This window comes from Phoca vitulina, unplaced genomic scaffold (assembly GCF_004348235.1).
Source record: "Phoca vitulina isolate PV1807 unplaced genomic scaffold, GSC_HSeal_1.0 scaffold2, whole genome shotgun sequence".
NCBI lineage: Eukaryota > Metazoa > Chordata > Mammalia > Carnivora > Phocidae > Phoca > Phoca vitulina.
Window position 1 is genome coordinate 79,753,953 of NW_022589705.1, and position 12,568 is coordinate 79,766,520.

The 12,568-nt window shown below is 42.8% G+C and overlaps 1 protein-coding gene across 7 annotated transcripts in view; it reads right to left on the reverse strand.

The window, feature by feature from the left end:
- Positions 1–12,568, reverse strand: part of GMEB1 (glucocorticoid modulatory element binding protein 1) — a 35,931-nt gene that overhangs the window by 22,451 nt on the left and 912 nt on the right. For 2 of the 7 annotated variants that reach the window (XM_032389861.1, XM_032389827.1), the window contains exon 2: positions 5,367–5,520. In XM_032389861.1, coding sequence (XP_032245752.1) covers positions 5,367–5,494 — 128 coding nt within the window. In that variant the 5' untranslated portion in view covers positions 5,495–5,520. Of the gene's footprint in view, positions 1–5,366; positions 6,449–7,970; positions 7,988–12,340; positions 12,425–12,568 lie in introns of those variants that run through there. The other 5 variants (XM_032389836.1, XM_032389819.1, XM_032389845.1 and 2 more) reach the window with 4 other exon arrangements.

Genomic DNA, 12,568 nt, shown 5'->3' on the forward strand with positions numbered 1-12,568 from the left:
TTGGAATCTAGATACTTTAGTCTTTTTTAGCACTTTAGCATTTTTCAAAGCATCATATAACCAAACTATTGACATGAGCAGAGCCTAGTAAAAAAAAAAGAGAGAGAGAGAGAGAGAGACTATGCCCAAAGTAACTAGCATTAACTAGAAGTATCACTTAGGGAAAGTCTCTCTAAAATGTTTCTACCTTCTGTGGTGCCTGGGTGGCTTAGTCGGTTAAGCATCAGATTCTTGATTTCGGTTCAGGTCACGATCTCAGGGTCCTGAGATTGAGCCCTGTGTCAGCTCTGCACTGGGTGTGGAGCCTGCTTAAGAATCTCTCACTCTCGGGGCGCCTGGGTGGCTCAGTCATTAAGCGTCTGCCTTCGGCTCAGGTCATGATCTCAGGGTCCTGGGATCGAGCCCCGCATCGGGCTCCCTGCTCGGCGGAAAGCCTGCTTCTCCCTCTCCCACTCCCCCGGCTGGTGTTCCCTCTCTCACTGTCTCTCTTTCTGTCAAATAAATAAAATCTTAAAAAAAAAAAAAAAAAAAGAATCTCTCATTCTCCTGTTCTCCATCCCCCCTCCGTCTCAAAAAAATTAAATAAATAAAATGTTCCTACCTTCCAAGAAATGGGCTCAGATAAAATATACCAGCAACCTTTAATTTCTATAATAAACATAATGTATTAACTATTGCATCTTTTTTGGAAAGATTTTATTCATTTATTTGAGAGAGAGAGACAGAGCACAGAGGGAGAGGGAGAAGCAGACTCCCCACCGAGCAGAAAGCCCAGTGTGGGGCTCCATCCCAGGACCCTGGCATCATGACCTGAGCCCAAGGCAGATGCTTAACCGACTGAGCCACCCAGGCACCCCTATATCTTGTTATTTGAAAGCACTGCTTGAATAATATCCCTTGTATCACCCACCCCCAGGGTGACACCGCTAGCACAGACCTCTCCTCTGAATTTCACACCAGGATACAGTTAACTTGCTAAATGAATAAATGCATTTGGATGTCCCATAGGACTTTGTTGAATTCATTATGTCTAAAATAACCAAGTTCTCTTCCCTCTCCCAACCACTCTTCTTATATTTCCTATCCTTGTTAATGGCACCAGTAGCACTCTACAGCCTAAGACAGAAGCCTGGGAATTACATCAGATTTCTCCCTCTTCCTCCTCCTCAACTCCCACATACTCAGCCACCAAATCCTACCAGATGTATCTCCTTAACATGAGCCAGCCTCCCTGTCTCTTTTTCCACTGCTACTGCCTTAATTCAGGCTGTTATCATCTCTAGTCTGAACTAGTCTCCTTGCATCTACCTGATCTTCTATATTCCTACTGGAGTGATCACGTAAACCCCTCCTTAAAACCCTTCAAGAACCCTCTACTTATTGTTACAATAAAGCCCCCAAATCCTTAATAGGATATATTTAAGTTGCTCCAAGATCTGGCCCCTGGTTTCAACTCTCCCTAAACCTCACCTTATAATCCAAGCCCTAGTCCTACCAAATTATTTGTGGTTCCCAGAACTGACATCTTCTTTTATACTTTCCCTCTTCGCTCTTACTTCCCCCTTCCCCAGAACATCCTTCTCCATCTGGTTGTTTTTTATTTTTTATTTTTTTTTTTTTAAAGATTTTTTTTAATTTTTTTTTTATTTGAGAGAGAGAGTGAGAGAGAGAGAGCACAAGAGGGGGGAGTGGGAGAGGGAGAAGCAGACTCCCTGCCGAGCAGGGAGCCCGATGCGGGACTCGATCCTGGGACTCCAGGATCATGACCTGAGCCGAAGGCAGTCGCTTAACCAACTGAGCCACCCAGGCGCCCTCCATCTGGTTGTTTTTTAAAGATATTATTTATTTATTTGAGAGAGAGCATGCTAGAGAGAGAGAGAGAGCGCGCGAGAGCAAGCGCGCACACAAGCACAAGGTGGGGGGGTGGGAGGGGCAGAGGGAGAGGGAGAAGCAGGAGCCCAATGCGGTGCTCGATGCAGGACTCGATCCCAGGACCCTGGGATCATGACCTGAGCCAAAGACAGACGACTAACCGACTGAGCCACCCAGGCGCCCCTGTTTGTTTGTTCTTAAGATTTTATTTTTAAGTAATCTCTACACCCAACGTGGAGCTTGAATTTACAATCCCAGGATCAAGAGTTGCACGCTCTACTGACTAAGCCAATCAGGTGCCCCTCTATTTGTTTTTTAATAAAAAGTAGCCTCTATGATGCTTTTCCGTCCACACCAATCCCTCCAGTATAATCATCTACTTCCTCCTTTGTGACCCAACTGTACTTTAGGCTTTTGTCACAACAAATATAACACTTAATATTATACGTTTGTTTAGCTGTCTGCCTCCCCTTGGGCACAGTCCAAGAGGTTCCTGAGAACAGAGATTATGTCCTATTTATTTATTCAATTTTGTATGTCTAGTGTGTCGAATACTAACTAGAACATGGCAAAGTACCCAATAAGTTGTTGGTCAGTGCATGAGGATTATGATAAACATGAGAAACCACTGCTTCAAGTAAGTTCAGTAAACTCATTCTAAATTGACCAATATATGCAAAATCGCTTAAAAGAAGAAATTCTTATTTATACATAATTTCAACAACCAGTAAATTGCAATTGCAGTGGGAAGTAGGGGCACAGTCTATAAACAAGGTTTTATCAAGAAAAAATTTCCTGGGGTGCCAGGGTGGCTCAGTCAGTTACGTGTCTGACTCTTGATTTCAGTTCAGGTCATGATCTCAGGGTCATGAGACTGAGCCCCATGTCAGGCTCCATGCTGAGTTTGCAGCCTGTTTGGGATTCTCTCTTTCTCTTCCTCTGCCCCTCCCCCCTGAACATACGCTAAATAAATAAATAAATAAATAAATAAATAAATAAATAATTTTAAAAAATAAATAAAATACAACTAGAGAAATCGACTGAGCACTGATTGGCAGATATCTCAGAATTCAGTACCTGAAAATGTATTCACTAGCTTATATGGCAAATTCAATGTAAACAGTTGGTTGGGGAGTCAATGTACAAAGATGCCTATAATCTAATCAAGCAATGAGAGGTTTCCAGAAAAAGCAATGTCATTTGGAAAATAAAAAAAGACACACACACAAAATAAGTGGAACTAATCTTCAAAATAATTAAGTCTCTAAGTAGTTGAGAAGTGTTTTCTGTCTCTAGGAGGGATAGGATAAGTGACAATTGGAGCACTTTAGGAAAGATAGAAGAAACAATGATTCCAAGAGAAAATAAAGCTGCCATGCACCAAAGAATCTACTCTTTAATTCTTCCTCATTACCCTTCCTCAATGGGTAATAACTGCAAGTATGTGTGTATGTAACAAATGAAGTTCCCAAACAAGTAAATTTGAATAAACAAGCATAAACTTTTGGGGCAAATAAAAATTCTAATCACTCTATCCACTATATGTCAGTAATTATTTTTTCTTAAGATCTTATTATTTTTTTAAGTAATCTCTACACCCAACATGGGGCTCAAACTCACAACCCCAAGATCAAGTGTCACACAGTCCAACTGAGCCAGCCAGGCACCCCGTCAGTACTTTTATTAACTTTCCTTTACAGATCTTATTTTTTTTTAATAGATTTTTTTTAAGATTATTTATTTATTTATTTGACAGAGAGAGAGATAGCGAGAGCAGGAACATAAGCAGGGGGAGTGGGAGAGGGAGAAGCAGGCTTCCTGCTGAGCAGGGAGCCCGAAGTGGGGCTCGATCCCAGGACCCCGGGATCATGACCTGAGCCGAAGGCAGACGCTTAACGACTGAGCCACCTAGGTGCCGCTATATATTTTTAAAGATTTTATTTATTTATTTGACAGAGAGACAGTGAGAGAGGGAACACAAGCAAGGGGAGTGTGAGAGGGAGAAACAGACTCCCGTTGAGCAGGGAGCCCGATATGGGGCTCAATCCCAAGACCCTGGGTTCACAACCCAAGCCAAAGACAAATGCTTAACAGCTGAGCCACCCAGGCGCCCCTCCCTTACAGATCTTAAAATATTTCCTTCAATATTCAGAAATGTCAGCAAACTATGGTTATATTTTAAAAACTAAAAAGTCCTTACTTTTACAAGATACATACTAATGTCTGGGATTTGCTTCAAAAAATTCAGGAGTGGGTGGATGTAAAGATGAAATAAGACTGGCCATGTGTTGATAATTGTTGAAGTTGGGTGATGGGTCTGTACATGGGGGTTCATTATAGTATTTTTTTAAAATCTGGGGGTATATTTGAAATTTCCTATACTAAAAAGTTTAAGTTACCAAAAGAGGTTGACTGTCTTTCTCCATAAGTGTTTAAGACAAGGTATGTTACTTAGTAGATTGAGAATGGATTATGTGTTTGCCCAAGAACATTTTTTTTTCTTTCTCTCTCTCTTTTTTTTTTTAAGTAGGCTCCCCGCTGGGTGTGGAGCCCAATGTGGGGCTTAAACTCACAACCCTGAGATCAAGACCTGAGCTGAAATCAAGAGCTGGATGCTTAACCGACTGAACCACCCAGGCACCCCCTTTGTTTCTTTAAGTAATTTCTACACCCAACATGGGGCCCAAACTCACAACCCTGAGATCAAGAGTCACATGCTCCACTGAGTCAGCCAGATGCCCCAAGAACATTTCTAATCTTATGAAGAATCTTTTACACATTCCTCAAGATAAAATAACTACCCCCTCCTTCTCTCTGTAGATGTCTTATTTAAACTTCAAGACCAATTTAAAAATCTTTCTTCTTTCAAATTCATAGTGATCCTCTGAATTCAAGCTACTTCCTAACCACGACACTCAGTACTTCTTAGATTTTGCCATGTAAGTGACCTCTTTATTTACATATATGTATTTTTGGTTTGCACAACCAGACTGCAAGCTCCATGATGGTGGGAACCATCTGCTATATTTCTTCCAACACTTTGTAATACATTATAAAATAGTAGGTTGTTGATATGTATTTTTTTATAAACTAAGCTTGATTAATTTGCCCATCCCTTAGGGTCCCGACCACTTCTGGCAGGAAAACTTTCGTAGTTTCCCTTACCTAATCTCCTCTGACTCTAACTACACTGTCTTTCAGTAAACATGTACCAAGGCCCTGTGCTAAACAGTGTGGATCAATAAGAGGAGGGAGCCATGTAACTTACCCTCAAAGAGCTTACAGTGAAGAGGGAAAGAGACAAGGACACAGTTAACTGCTGTAATAAGTATTACGATGACGAATATAGCACACAATACTTTATAAAGATGAAAACCTAGCCAGCTCTGAGAGATTGATGGTGAATGTTCCCTTGTGCTAAGCATACAGTTATAATTTCCCCACTCTTTAAACCTCCCCAATTTTTCAGAAGATCCAAATCTCTAGTCACTTACCCTTGTTGCACAGGCTGTAACTGCAAGATCACTTGGGTTTTAGTGTCTTCAGGGTTCTCCCCTTCATTTCCTTCAGTGGGTACCACAACCACATCCCCCACTGGAACACTCACTTCTGCATTAGCCATCTTTCACATGAAGTCAGATAGCTGGGCTGCTGTCAGAAACAAGAAGCACCAGTGACTTGGTCTGTTTTGAAAAGACGGCAATCATAGGAAAGGAACACCAAGATAATTATGACTACCAATTCCAAGATCGTGGTCCTCTGAAAAGGATAGGAACTGTGGGAAAGGGCTGACCTAGGCTCTGATCTTTCCAGAAATGCCTTAGGACTCACTTGCTGATTTAGGCTTTCTTAGGATATGTGATTCACCCAGTGCTGTACTGGACCCTGGGATCATGACCTGAGCCGAAGGCAGACACTTAACCAACTGAGCCACCCAGGTGCCTTGGAGCCTGCTCTTGAAAACCAATTGTGCACATCTCTTCCCAACTCTGAGTTTAGTGACATCAAATTGTTAGCTTGAAATCAATGATGCTGGGAGTATATACACCACAGAAACTGGCAAGCACTAGAGGTCAGGATATTTTTTTTTTCCTGGAGAACTGATTTACAGCACACCACTAGTTCCATCCCAAACAAACAGTAAGCTCCTAGAAAGTAGGAATCATCTCTTTTCTTTGCAACCAGCCATTGCACCTCACCAAGTGCTCTGTCCTTTGTGAATTACTTAATAAGTATCCACTAAATGAAATAAACTGGATAGGAAGAAAAGTGATTTGCATTGTGTGGTTGTTTAATAAATACTGAATCCAACTGTATGATCTCTAGGAACTTCTTACTACCTCTTTGCCTCAGACTGAATGGAGAGATGATCTTGCCTGACATCTCCCTTGCAGACTTGTTGGGGAAACCAGTGTCCAGCACCATGTGCTCCTTGACTCTAACAAAGCATCATCCCAATTTTAATGAAAACTCTGAGGGCCCCAGGATATTCTGCAGTGGTTAGTTCTCACAGTTGCAAAGAAAGGAGTCACTTAGGAGAGTGTAGGTAAGAGCACTGTGTTTACTTAGATATGTGAGATGAGGGGCGCCTGGGTGGCTCAGTTGGTTAAGCGACTGCCTTCGGCTCGGGTCATGATCCTGGAGTCCCAGGATCGAGTCCCGCATTGGGCTCCCTGCTCGGCCGGAGGCCTGCTTCTACCTCTCCCACTCCCCCTGCTTGTGTTCCCTCTCACGCAGTCTCTCTCTCTCTGTGTCAATTAAATAAATAAATAAAATCTTAAAAAAAAAAAAAAGATATGTGAGATGATTAGGACATGCTGATAAGAGTAGGGACATGGTAGATGCATGTTTGAATATGTGACTGGTAGTCAGACAACTGAATCCACACCTCAGCTCTGCCACAGCATCTGTTTGCATATAATATGCATACTTAAGCACGGCACTCAAGGTCTCCATCATCTGGCTCCCAAATACTTTTCCAGTTTCATCTGCAACTGTAATTCCCCAAGAACCTTAAGTGCGAGCCACACCAGCCTCCCCCTGTACTCTGAAAATACAATATGTACCTTCAGGTTTCTATACCTTTGCTATTTCTTAAGCCCAAACTCTCTTTTCCCTCATCAACTTTTCCCTCCAAGGCCCCAGTTCAAAGCCCACTCCTCCACAAAGCCCCTGCCAAACCATTTTCTTTTCTACAGTCCCCCAATACTTGGTTTGTAGCTCTCCTCTAACGATTATCACACTGTGCTTTGTATTGTAGTTAACTGAACAGACCTCTATTTCCATAACTGAACTATACTATGAGGTGCTGCTTCTTTTTCTATTTTTTCCTATTTTTGGTATTTTTAATTCTATGAGGGCAGGTGTTGCTTCTTTAAAAAGCCTGTCTCCCACAACCCTGTTCTTCATGGCACTGACACATTGGTTCAATCAATTTTTGTTTGTATTTGACCTAGTTAAAATTCCATATATCAGACTTATGCCTTTTATGATTCTCACATTCAAACTTTTTTCCTGAATGCTATACCTCTTGTACCCAAAAGCCTCTTAAAATTCATCTTGTAGAAACCTTAAACTGAACTCATATTCTCTCATAAACCTGTTCCTGTTTCCTGCCTCTGTAAATGGCACTATCCTATACCTATTTTCTCAAGCCAAAAACTTCGGAGTTATTTTTCATCCTTCTCTTTCTAAATCCAATCAACCACCAAATCCTATCCATTCTATCATCTATATTTCTCTTTTAACCATCCCCCATTCTCCATCTGTGCTGCCACCACCATATTCTAAGCTGCCACACTGTTACCTGAATTTTTCCAGCTGCTTCTCATCAGTATCCTAATCTCTGGTCTTGCTCTCCACCCCATTATCTACAGAGCTGACAAAGTAATCTTACTGAAAGCCACAGGCCATTTCTCCATTTCAGGATCCTTCAGTGGATTCCCTTTGCTATTCAAGTGCAAGCATCTTAACAGTGCTCATAGAATCCTCCAAATCTGTCCCCTCTCCTAGCCTCATTTCTCATAGTTCTTCCTCTCATGTTGTGGGCTCCTGTTGCGGAATTTTTTCGATTTCTCAAACATGCCATATTTCCTCACCTGAGCCTTCACACTTGTTTCCTCTACCTAGAATTCTCTTTTCCTTTCTTTTTGGCTAGTCACTGCTAAACTTTTATAACTTATTTAAAACATCACTTCCTGGGATGCCTGGATGGCTCAGTCAGTACAGCATGCGACTCCTGATCTCAGGGTTATGAGTTCAAGCCCCATGTTGGGCACAGAGTTTACTTAAAAAAATAAATAAATAAAAATTTTAAAAAATCTAAAAAAATACACACACACACGTTCATTCACAGAGAGGCCTGTGACTTCCCTGACTAGATGTAAGCTTGTGTTCTTGCTCCCTTAGAACCTGCTGCAGCACCCCTGTCATAACCATTACCCCACTTTGTCAACCTCTCCTCACCAGACTATATCCTGGGAGAGCAAAGATTGCTTTTCTTTTTCAACAGTTCCCCTATGCTAGCTCAATACCCAGGACACAGGAGTAAGTAAATAGTGTTCAAATATCAGACTTCTATTTACAAAACTGCCTAGCTAAAACTTTCTGAGGAAATGTGGCACATAACAGGTATGCAATATATTTTTGTGCAGTGAATGACTCGCCTCGCCCTAAAAGACTTCTAGAATTTTCTACTTTTCTAAATTAGGGGATATAAATTTGTTTAGGCAGCTAGGCTAAACTTATTGTCTGTCATTATGGCCAGTTCAACAAATATTTACTGAGTCTCTACTCCACATCAGGCACAGAGTTAGGCTTGTTAAATATGAAAAGGGACAGTATCTGCTCTTAAGGAACTAAAGAAGGAAAAGAGATGCATGACATTGTCCTATACTAGAGAAAAAAATTAATTGTAAGATATTACAGTACACTATCTGAACTTCTGTAAATCAAAGGCTTAAAACTAGGAATAGGGGCACTTGGGTGGCTCAGTCGGTTAAGCGGCCCCCTCTTGATTTCAGCTCAGGTCATGATCTCAGGGTCCTGGGATTGAGCCCTGCAATGCTCCAAGCTCAGTGGGGAATCTGCTTCAGAATTCCCTCTCCCTCTGCCCCACCCTGCCTCAAATAAATAAATAAACCCTAAAAAAAAAAAAAACAAAAAAAACTAGGGATAAAAAAGAGAATCAATGGATTCGTTCAGCTGGCTGCCAGCAACAGAACCAAAACAATTAGGAACTCAGAGTCTAGAAAAAGACAAAAAGGGATATGACAAAGCATACAAATGCTATCAAATCCTAGAATAATTGAACCAATAGATATCTTCAAAGCTTGAACCATAAAAATGTAGCTTGAATGAAAAGAATCACAGCTAACATTTGTTGGACACTTATTGTCAAGCACTATTCTGTTACTATTACATATTTAATGAATTTAAAAGATGTAAACTTTAGTATGTAACAAACTTACGTAATTTATTATTTATTTTTAGCATGTAACAAACTTATGTAATTTATTATTTTAAAACAGTGGTTTACAATTTTAAAAATAGCTTAAGTAAATTAATGGGTTAGAGGAGGAGAATTAGAAGGATGCTTCTAGTTTTAACCTTCTACCCTAAGGTTGAGTCCTCTCTACAACACTCTGAATAAGTGGTTGACTAACTACTTGATTAATAGTTTCCTCAATGGGAACTCATATTTTACTCCTTAGCCCTCCCACACCTTGAAACCCAAGAGGAATGTTCTCTAACCTTCTGAGTTTATCCAAGAAGGTAATTATAATCATCCACAGTATGTCTCTCAGTGTCAGTAAGAGACACAAGGTCTGATCCAACACGGCAATTCTCACATTCTTTAGAGAAGCAAGTTTAGGTTGAGTATCTCTTATTACCCTAAATACCACATTCCTAACAAGTAACCCGAAACCAGCTCTACAGACTACACTGGCTAACTGCAAGGTCATCTCTTTGAGGTGAGTATAAACTAAAAAGTAGCTCTTGTTTATAGCAACAAAAACTCCTGAGGCAAGATGACTGAGTTGCTCCTTTGGGTATTTCAGGGAAAGGGCCTGAGAGTATTCATTGTGTAATCACGCAACACTCTGTAAGTCTACGGGAACACACATAAAGGAAAGATGTCAAATTTATGTGAAAAGAATTATTTTGTAGTTATTTTCAAAGACAAAAAAGATACCTTGAAAGTAGGCACATGAATACTCACATAAGCTACAAAATAACTAAATAAATGACATCTGACCTACTCTGGATTAAATTCATTTTTTTGAGTTCTGACAACTAATGTTTCTTTTTGTTGTTGGTTTTTTTTTTTTTTTAAAGTAATCTCTGTGCCCAACATGAGGCTCAAACTCACGACCCCCAAATCAAGAGTCACACGCTTCATCGACTAAGCCAGCCAGGCACTCCTGAAAACTAATGTTTAAAACGAGGCAGGATTATGAGTGTCACATGACTGTAGGAACATCAAGAGTTGGTAGTTGAAAAGGAATAAAATAGCAGATACCCTGAAGTTTTCTAACCCCAAAATGTATTTATTTATTCCATACTGTATTGTAATTTTCATAGACTGTGTAGCTTATTCTTTTTTTACTTTTTAAACATCTTATTTGACAGAGAGAGCGCACGCATGAGTGGGGGTTGGGATGGAGGTAGAGGAAGGAGACTCCCTGCTAAGCAGGGAGTCAGACCTGGGGGCAGGGAGGGCGGGAGGGGGGTGCTCAATCCCAGAACCCTGACACCATGACCTGAGCCAAAGTCAAGATGCTTAATGGACTGAGTTACCCAGGGGGCCCCAACTGTGTAGTCTATTCTTAAGAAATTTCCAAGTTAGGGACACCTGGGTGGCTCAGTCCGTTAAGCGGCTGCCTTTGGCTTGGGTCATGATCCCAGGGTCCTGGGATCGAGTCCCATATTGGGCTCCCTGCTCAGCGGGGAGCCTGCTTCTCCCTCTGCCTCTGCTCCCCCTGTTTGTGCTCTCTCTCTCTCTCTCTGACAAATAAATAAAGTCTTTAAAAAATTTTTTTTTCAAGTTAAAACTTTATTATTACTTGAGGCCAAAACTTTTTTTTTTTCTTTCATTCCTTCTCATGCATTCAGTAAGTGATCCAGGGCACTATCAAATGTAGTAAAGCCAACAAGAAGGCTACACAGGACCACTGTGAGGGACACAGTCAAAATAAATGAAGTTTGGGATAAGTCACATATTGGAGACTACTATATAGGTGTTTGGGGAAGCAATGAGATAAAAGTGTTCTTTGAAGGATCATCGCACTAGAGTCTAGGAGACTTCTGCTTAGGACAAGACCAATCCAGGGCCCAAGCTAACCCAATGAAGTTGAGTACAAATTAGCTTTTTAATATGTTTGTTGAAGTAAATATGAATAAATGGTTGGCTAATGACTAATAAAAAAGTCATCAAGTCGGTAGATCTTAAGTATCCATAGTTGATAAAAGGCCGATAAATTAGGGAAGACAGTTCAAACATTTAATGAAAAAGTCCTCCAAAAGCACTCTGGTAACCATTAGCAGAAGCAAGGGAGAAGAAAAGAATTCCTCCGTGAGTCTAGAATGACCCGATCCTCCCTCTCCCTCATCCTCCAGGTTAAGGAGGAATCACATTTCTTGGTTCTCTTAAACAGACACCAAACAAGGCCCCTTCTGTGTCTGGTAGCAAGTACTTTTGAGATTTCTCTCATTTTAAGAGAATTCGGACTCCTCCTGTTCCTTGGACAGTCAAGCCTTCCCCGGATCTGTAGGTCAAGGCTTGACATGCCTAAGTCTGGTGGGTCACTCTCCAGGACCCTCAGATAAGATTCTGCTGTCATCGTTCCTGCCCCTCAGGAGACACCTGGCCAATTCCCCTGTCATTTCTGAAAATAGGGGTACTCAAGCTTCTTCCCCTCAACTATCTTCTCTCCGGTCCTCAAAAACATAACGGGTTTTCCCATCCCCTAACACACCAGATCGTCCTGTTCTCTACCTATATATCACAAGGTACTCAATCTCTCACACCCTCACAGGTTTGCACCCTTCCCATTCCTACTTGAGGAGGCTGAGGCGTCTTCCTACTGCCCCCTCACCTCCGGGAAGGCAGAGGCCTGCTCACTTTCCCTGGAGCTCTTCCTCGTCCCCTGCTCCCACTACCCACCGTATCGCCACGCCTTCGGAACAGCACCTGCCTTTTTTCCCCTGGACTGAATGGCCGAGGCCTCTAACGCGCCCCTTGGGTGAAGCTTAGGCCTCCTTCCCTCAGCAGAACCCACTCTTTGCTCTTGCTCCCCCGCCAAGCTTCCGAGGGTCTCCTCCCGGGCGAAACCCAGGATTCCTTCACCTTTCGTCCCACCCCCACCCTCTCGTCCCCCACCCCCACCCCGCCCAAGCGCAACCCAGGCCCCTCCCCAGCTCCGCGTCGACGGGCCTGCTGCTCCCCGGGCCCCGCCTCTGGGGATACCCTGGGGTCCCCGGACCCCTCCCCGGGGTCCTGGGCGTCCGGGCCTCTCAGTCCGGAGTCGCTCCAGCCCCTCCGGGCCCCTCAGCCTAGGACTTCCGGGGCCCTCGGTCTGGGGGCGCAGGGCCCCCGGGCGCCCCGCTCGCCGGCGCCCGCCGCCCTCGGCCAGGGGCCGAGCCCGGGCGGCGCGGCCGGCCGCGCTGGGGGCGGCCCGGCTGCTCGGGCGGACCC